Source organism: Melospiza georgiana, chromosome 3 (assembly GCF_028018845.1).
Source record: "Melospiza georgiana isolate bMelGeo1 chromosome 3, bMelGeo1.pri, whole genome shotgun sequence".
NCBI lineage: Eukaryota > Metazoa > Chordata > Aves > Passeriformes > Passerellidae > Melospiza > Melospiza georgiana.
The window spans coordinates 10,864,407-10,872,311 of record NC_080432.1 but is presented as its reverse complement, the minus strand read 5'-3'; the positions used below and the strand labels follow the sequence as shown (position 1 = coordinate 10,872,311).

At 43.6% G+C, this 7,905-nt stretch overlaps 1 protein-coding gene across 1 annotated transcript; it reads right to left on the bottom strand.

Annotated features, from left to right (window-relative positions):
• Window positions 1-2,270: 2,270 nt before the first annotated feature.
• Window positions 2,271-6,063, bottom strand: NDUFAF4 (NADH:ubiquinone oxidoreductase complex assembly factor 4). Its single transcript, XM_058021253.1, has 3 exons — window positions 5,930-6,063; window positions 5,219-5,316; window positions 2,271-3,127 (listed from the first exon to the last, which is right to left on the bottom strand). The coding sequence occupies exons 1-3, from the start codon at window positions 6,054-6,056 to the stop codon at window positions 2,813-2,815; spliced, it is 540 nt and encodes a 179-aa protein (XP_057877236.1). The 5' UTR covers window positions 6,057-6,063; the 3' UTR covers window positions 2,271-2,812.
• Window positions 6,064-7,905: the final 1,842 nt, after the last annotated feature.

Genomic DNA, 7,905 nt, shown 5'->3' with positions numbered 1-7,905 from the left:
AAAATTCTTCACATAGAAGTACCTGAAAACAGAACTGCAGGTTCCCACAAATTCCCCATAATTACCTCTTCAAAACAGTTGCATGAAGAATTTCTTAAGCTGACAGCCAAACAGGAAAGGGATAGAGACATAAAGGGACACAGACACAACCATGGTTCAAGTGTAAAGAAAATACCATTGTTCTTCCAATTAGAAACCAGTAACCAGGCAAGATAACTGATGAGGTAAAATGTCCCTTGAAACTGGAAGAAAGGATATAAGTACTTCTAGAAAAGATGCAACAGTGAGAATAGTTGTTCCATACATCAAGCCTAAAATACAGCATTACCTTCAAACACATACTGGAACACTGTAGGCACACACACATGCTGTGGTCAGAATTGTACAAGATAGTAGTGTTGGAGAGCTTGATCAGGGACAGGCTTTCTCAGCAGAGTAAAGGAAAGATCCATGCTCCAGGTTCTTGTGAGCTTTGGGGAACTGACATGCTCCATGTTGTAAGATACAGTGAAAGCTAAACATTCAGACCTCAGATGATTTGGATAGATAATGGTACAAATTTTTACATGATCCTGTACCATTGGCAATACCCTTGTAATACTGGTTTGACACTGCCCTGCAGGTGGGGCAGGTGACCAGCAGAAGAATCCTTGCTGACAAATTGCATTGCATCCAATTTTCCTGGAGCCTTCTGGGCCACAAGTTCACCTGCCTGCAGGGAGCTGGGATCCCTACACCAACTCTGCTGTGGGACATCTGCCTTCCCACTGTGGATAATATATTCTGAGGAAGAGATCCTGGCTCCACAAAACAGGGACCAGCTTTGCAATCATCACAGTTGTGGATAGGATTTTGTCCTGAAGGTAGGCCGGGGCACTGAATGGGATGACAGCAAACATCCCAAAGCACAAGCCTGCTCCTGGAGGGCGTAAGCAACACAGTAGTGTACCATGAAGTGAAACAGAGCACTGTCATGGTGCGGCCACATCACAAGACTTTCATGAAGACAGACAAAAGATGCCAAAATACATATCAAGGTAGTCAAAGGGCATGGTTAAACTGGTGTCTGGTGCTGGTTGTAGTGTGTTTTTAATCAACTTCAATCCATAATAAAATTCATTTTACAGGAAATTGCAGCATCTTCAATATCAACAGTATCTGTACCAAATACATTCCACAGCTGTTTTCTGAATGTTACCTTAAATATTACATTAGGATGAACAGTACTCAAACAATTAAGTATTTCTGTTATAACATTTTATAAAACAGTATTTTGTGCAAAGCAATCTTAATGTGGTACATAACTCAGGTGTATTACCTTCAGAGTGCAGCTCTGTATCCCATTGTATTACAGGACAAATGACAAGCCACACATCCTAAGACTAACAATTTTGAATTTTTATACAATGCACATAGTGACATCTCCCACTATTGTACAGTGTTATGTACTTCAGAAATGAATCAAACATAACCTTTAAATACACTGTGGCAAACTGTACTGGAGATACCGAGTTCCAACTCAAAGAAGGTGAAGGAATCTTGCTGTGAAATAACAAAGTTGATCATCTTCTTGCTAAGACATTTACCAGACTCCAAATCAAAGACTTGGCAGAAAGGTTCTTTAAAGTTACATTGTAAGCCTGGCACAGACTTACACCCTTTAAGATCACCTTCTTTGGTGACAGGCATAAAATTAAAGATTCTGGGTTTGTTTTTTAAAGGAAGGCAATCACAATGCATTTTTAAATATCAATTCTGATTATCTGCTGCCCCATCTCCCCAGCTTATCTGACCACATTTTGCTACAGGATTAACCATCACTGCAAGACGTCTTACCTACAGACATGACTAGTCACAGTATTGGGGTTTAAACCCACCACTGCCTCATAGTGTGTGTTACCCTCGTGGCATCTGTGTAGATGCATGCTGTGAGTAAACATGACCTGATCTAGCCCACACTTGGATCAGACAAGGCTTCCACAGGGAAAAAGGACTGTTGTAACAGGAAGGGCAAACATTCACAAAAGACCTACCAGTGGATCCAATTAGTAGATCCAGTTGTATGTCCTTGCTACCTATTAATATGAAGCATTGTTCCTCATACAGCAGATGCCATGGGCTGCTGCAAGAGACTTATGCCAGAAGATCATCACTACACATTCCCTGACAAACAGCACCTGGAGAGGTGCAGGTACTTAAGCTAAATGAGAATAGAGTATAAAGGAGTTACATATGAACCACTGCTGTTCCAGCACCAGAAAGAGGCCTTCTTGCTATTCACTTTCTTTTTATTTTATGTTTGACACAGCTGAATTTTCCTTGTGGTTAACCTTCTTTACAAAGTATAAATACCATTCAATTCTTACACAAAAGAAACACAGCTGTTTGTTATATACACACACCTTGACAGCAATTCCTTGAAAAAGCAGTGCAACATGAAATTACAGAGCCAACGCCCACAGAGCACCTCTTTAGCTGCAGGCCAAGAAGTCTCTGCTGAGAAAGGCAATCTCTTAAAGTAAAATTCTTACAGTAAAATGCTTTAACTGAGTTCATAACATTTGAATGGGGTAGTCAGAACTGTGTGACATGCTGTCATTCCATGAATTAGTCACATTCTGGTTTACAAACTGTAGTTGCTGCATTTCAATGAAGCCATCCAATGGAGAATGGAATTGCTTGAATACATTCACTGGCACAAGGAAGTAGCCTTGCTGGATGACACCTTATCAACTGAATTTTCAGACATGGAATATACTTGAGAGTAAAATGAAGACACGAGTGAGATCACAAAAGGTTTTGGCAAATATTTTTATGTTAACTGTTTTGGTTTATGGCTTGTTATAGCTTTTTTGGTTTCTTTACGAAATTCCTGCACAGCGAAAGGAATGAAGAATTCCAGAAGAGAGTTGACCTCCTTCAGTTCCAGACTGTATTCCGCTGCTATTTTCTCTGCAGTCCATACTTGAGGTTGAAGTTTATGATTATTAAGAAGTGTCAGAGCCTCCACAATGGATATTTTGCCTTTGGGAACTTTTTTGACATCTAGACCTTCCAGGTGGCCTAATTTTGTAAGTCTCTTTTCCTCCTGTTTACTTGGAAGATGTTCACCACCTCCATCTTTTACCTAATTGAGGGAAGGAAAACAAAAAGAGCTCAACAGCAGTTATGTTTACTATGTATACCATAGCAGCTAAGCTGCTTTCCTAAATATTTTTTCTGTTTAGCTTTTCCTGTGAGCTTTCCCCATTTTTTTAAAAAAAGCTTAGCCAGCCTAGCTTCTTCCACAGCTATTCTACACAGAGTATCAGCTCCCAGCCAAATGCTGAAAAGCTCCCATTCACTGCACTCTAAGTGTTGTATTGGCTTGGCAGCCCTTCACACAAGGCAAACTACAGATTGTGGTAGGCAAATGTAAATCCAGATAACCTAATACTTGGTGCTGATTCATTGGAAGAGACAAAAAATCATACAACAAATTGGTATCCTTCTGATACCACTGGAAAACTTTTTCACGTAGTCTCTCTCCCCTTCCTTTTGTTTTCAAATTTTGGTTTTCCTACTAAAATAAATCCCTTCTTTTGCTCTGTCTAGAGAACAAGCTTTCCTGCTATTTTGCAGCATCATATGGAGTTTAATTGCCATGATTACTGCAACAAAGCGTCTTCTCTAGAGTCCCTTCACATTTCCAAGTAATTTCCAAAACAGCTTTCACTTCCTCATATTTCCTTTTTTTAACATTTCATCAGTGAATCACACTGAAAAAAAAAAAAGACACAATTAATCTTATCTTAAATTTAGAAGTGGTTATATAGTAATCAGAGCCCAGAACCACTGATTATTACACAGACACTCAGTATTAACTCAGATGCTGAGAAAACTGATGTGGATCCTACAGCACCTGTGTGTCTGTTTCTCAGCTACAAGGAATGTCTGGCCTGTTCTCCATGTCTTCTGCTTTTTGCTAAAACTGTGCTTGGATAATGAATGATTTTTCAACTGTTAATTAGATCATCTGTCTCTGCGACTCTGCCACTTGAGGGCTCCCAAGCTGGTGGTTTTCCACTTACCACAGGCAGACACCCCAAACATACAGAGAGGTGCGTGCACATCATGTACACAATGCACAAAGTCATCAGGACAACATCAGGAATGGGAGAAAGCTTCTCTATTGCTTTGCCCACAAGTCTCTGTGATTACACTTCAATTGTGCTCTAACAGCTACAAGCAGCCACAAGGGCAAGTCTGTGGCAGCAAACTCAGAGTAGGCATGGAATCAAGCAAAGATCTGTTCCACTTTGGCTTTTTCTCAAATCTCTCTTGACAGCTTTATACATGAATATTCAAAGACATTGAATTTAGGCCTTCAGCATTTCAAGATTAGAGTCCTAACCTCTGTGGTGGAAATTAAGAATAGAGATTTCTTGAAAATTTCAGGTAGAAACTACAGAAATCTATTTGAATTTTAAATATTTTTAGACTTGAATACCATATAAATGGCAAATTAGAGAGACTTAGGGATTTTGCTAGCTGACTATAAAATTTTTATTGCTGAATAAAGCAGCTGGAATAAAGTGGTCCTATAATGAAACAGGTAAAACACACAAGCCACAGCACAATATGATAGAAAAGAGGACACTGAACCCCAGTCTGCATTTTACAAAGGAGTATGCTTAGCCTGTCAAGTAAAAGATTGCAGCCAGTGGCAATAAGGAAATGATGACCATACAACCCACAAGATTATGTAGAAAAAACCTAAGGCACTTCCATGAGCTGGATAAAAACAGTCTCTGCATTGTATAACATATAATGGAGTTGAAGAGTAATCATATTTGTCCTCTACCACATCCCTGCTCCCCCAGCAGCCCCAGTCTTTTCCAACACCTCCACAAATGACCTCTGGCAAACTACTTTATCTTTGCAAAAGCCTCAAGAAGTATCCTGCCTCATAGGAAGCAGAAATAGGAATTTAGGTGAAAAACAATATAAGAACAACGCAATGTTAAAAAGGAAGACTGTGTCAGCATTTCGAACTTGCATAATTACGATTTGTCACACATTCAAAACCTGGGGTCAGACACACTCAGTGTTATTGATGTATAGAAGAGTAATAAAAACACCACTTTTATCTACTGAAAAAGGTAACTTTTATGCACAAAGAGCATTTTTCTTGACACAGGCTTTGTGCTGAGTTTGAAGACCACAAAGCTGCACTCACCCGCACTGGTGGGTCTCTGGACTCGACATAAACGTCTTTGAGCAAGGTGAGGAACCTATCGTCCTTTCTGAAAACTTCTTCTTTTATCTCTGGGCTATCTAAAGGCAGTGAGAAGAAGAAGGGAAGGGAGAAAAAAAAAAGAAAGAAAAGATTGATCTGACTCAAATCGTTTCCTTCAGTTCTTCCCCAGCAGCACGGCTCCCGCAAATGCACCTGCCCTCTGGGAAAGGTGTCATTCCTCTCCCACAGCTCTGACCTCAGCGACACGGCTTCACAACTGGGGCTGGGCCTGTCACCCGTCACAGCACGGCGGGACACAGTGCCCACACGCTCGGTGCTGCTCAGCCACCGCTCCGTGCCACCATCCCTGCCACCACCGACACAACCGCCTCCAGCAGCTGTCCCCGGAACCACCCGCGCCATCAACTGTCCCCAGGTCCTGTCCCCACCAGCCACCACCACCGACCGCCCCGCCCCCCGCAGCCGTCCCAGCAGCCGCCCCCATCTCCCAGCCCACCAGGCCAGCTCCACCAGCCTCCCTCACGCCGCTGCCCGCTGCGACCGCCCCGGTCCCCCACAGCCGCCCCACAGCCCCCCCACAGCCGCCCCACCGCCACGGCTCCCGGCATGCCCCGCGCGCCCCGCGCCGCTCTCAATGTCACCGGTCCCGCACCGGGAGCGGGCGGGCGGGCGAGGCCGGCGCTCACTCACCGGCCATGGCGTCCAGCCGGGCCGTGCGGTGCCGCGGCGCGGGCGTGGGCTTCTCCTTGCTGATCTCGCGGCTGGCTCGGTTCTCCACATTGAAATTCCGGAACACGCGGGTCACCCGCCCGCCCATCGCCGCCGCCGGCCGCGCCTGCGCACGGGGCACGCCGGGGAGGGGCGGTGTGCCGTGCCGGAGATGCACCGGAAGGAAACGAACCGAGCACCGCGGGCAAACAAACAAACAAATAAAAGAACAAATAAACGAGTGAGCGAGAACACAGCGCGGTTCGCTTTGCGCTTCGCGGCGCCCCGGCGGCGCTCTCTCCTTGCCCTTGGCGCTGCCTCGGACGGTGCTGCCGTGGCTTTTCTAGAGGCGTCCGTGAGGGGAGCCCCGGGCCGGGAGGTCCCTCCCGGAATGCTCCCAGAGCCGCGGGCTGCCCCGGAGTTTCCTTCTCAGCCGTGGCGGCCGGCGCCTGCTGAGCCCCCGGACACGTCATGTCGCGACTGGGGCTGCTTATTTATCGGCGGGTCGAAAAATAAGCGGCGAGGGGCAATTCCCCAGTACTGCTGAGAATTTGTAGGCTACATAATGCATTTAGGGCACAGACCCTCTTTTCAGCTCAGCCAAATAACCTTTCTTCTGACTTCGCAAAAATCGTGAAAACTACTTATGAGAAAATATTGAGAAGGCCTTAAGCCATGAAAGGTAAATTTTTCAACAGAATCAAAATTGTTGGGATGAAGTCAGCAGTTTATAGATTCAAGTGTGAAAAGATACAGAATCCTTGGAGAAAGGAAGGCAGAAAGAGTAAGAGCTACTGGCCTGATGCAAAAAGCATTAAAGCCTGACTTTATTCAGCCACGACTGATAAGGTGTCTGGCCAACAGAGATTAATGACTCGTTCATTCCAGCTGCTGTGTGAATTAGCCAATAAGTAATTCCCTTATGGCTTTAAATTGTGTGTGCTGTTTGCAGAGCTTTAGTGCCTTCTGGGCCAGTAGCTAGTTCATGGTACTAGTTACCTGAATCAAGTAATAAAGTCACCTGGAGTGGGAGTGTTAATGAAGGACAGAGAAAAGACCAGACTTCTTGTGCCTTTTTTTTTTTTATTTGTTTTTTTTGGTTTTTTTTTTTTTTTTTTTTTTTTTTTTTTGTTTGTTTGTTTGTTTAAACCTGGGAACCTGGGGTTTCAGAACTTGGTCTCCTACTAGTAGCATAATTTAGTAATAATAATTATGATATGATAGTTGTCAAGGCTACAGTGTGCTTTAAGGCTGGATTAATGAATGGCTGTGTTTTCCTTAGAGAGAAGCCAAATGGATTTTGAAAGGCAGTGGAGACAAGGCAGCATAAACATGGTGTGTGCTGGATTTCTGCTTTCTTTGGGAATCAGGAAGATGCAGTTTCTCCACGTGTTTATTTTACAGACTCTCACAGTCTGTAGGAGAATAGAAACATGTTTTTGTTCTCTGGTAATAAGCTTACTGACCCTGTCTTATTTTAGACATCGCATGCGAGTGAATTAAGGAGACCAGTGATACAGTGATAATAGGAAGCTGTTAAAATGTGCTGAAGTCAGACTGGTGATAAGTTTAATTAAATATCTATAGGTAAGTTTAATTCAATATCTATAGTCAATTACTTGCTGCCTAAACCTGTGTTCCTGAGTCCGGGATTTGATGCTTTTGTAAGTGGTGAGTCTGTGTGGTGTGGCTATAATGGAGAAATCCACATGGATGCATTTGGTGGTTATAGACCTTTCATAGGTACTTTAGATTTGTATTCTTACAAATTCTTCTGATCCATCTGCAGATCAGCTATTGTGGCAAATTTGAAATAAAGTTTCTCCTTCAAAAGCTGAGAACTCCCAGCTTGTCGAATCAAACTCAGCACAGGGCTTCTGTCTTCGTAAAGCCTGAATATGATTAACACTGCTGTAATATGTACTGACAGCAAAACAAATTCACCAGAAAGCAGTCAG

What these genes read in the sequence shown, in the direction of transcription:
- NDUFAF4 (XM_058021253.1), bottom strand. Translation starts at nt 6,056, where the DNA reads ATGGGCGGGCGGGTGACCCGCGTGTTCCGGAATTTCAATGTGGAGAAC. An exon ending in CCGGCTGGACGCCATGGCCG is followed by an intron (nt 5,317 to 5,929) that starts GTGAGTGAGCGC and finishes CACTGCCTTTAG; the next exon opens with ATAGCCCAGAGATAAAAGAA. An exon ending in CCAGAGACCCACCAGTGCGG is followed by an intron (nt 3,128 to 5,218) that starts GTGAGTGCAGCT and finishes TCCCTCAATTAG; the next exon opens with GTAAAAGATGGAGGTGGTGA.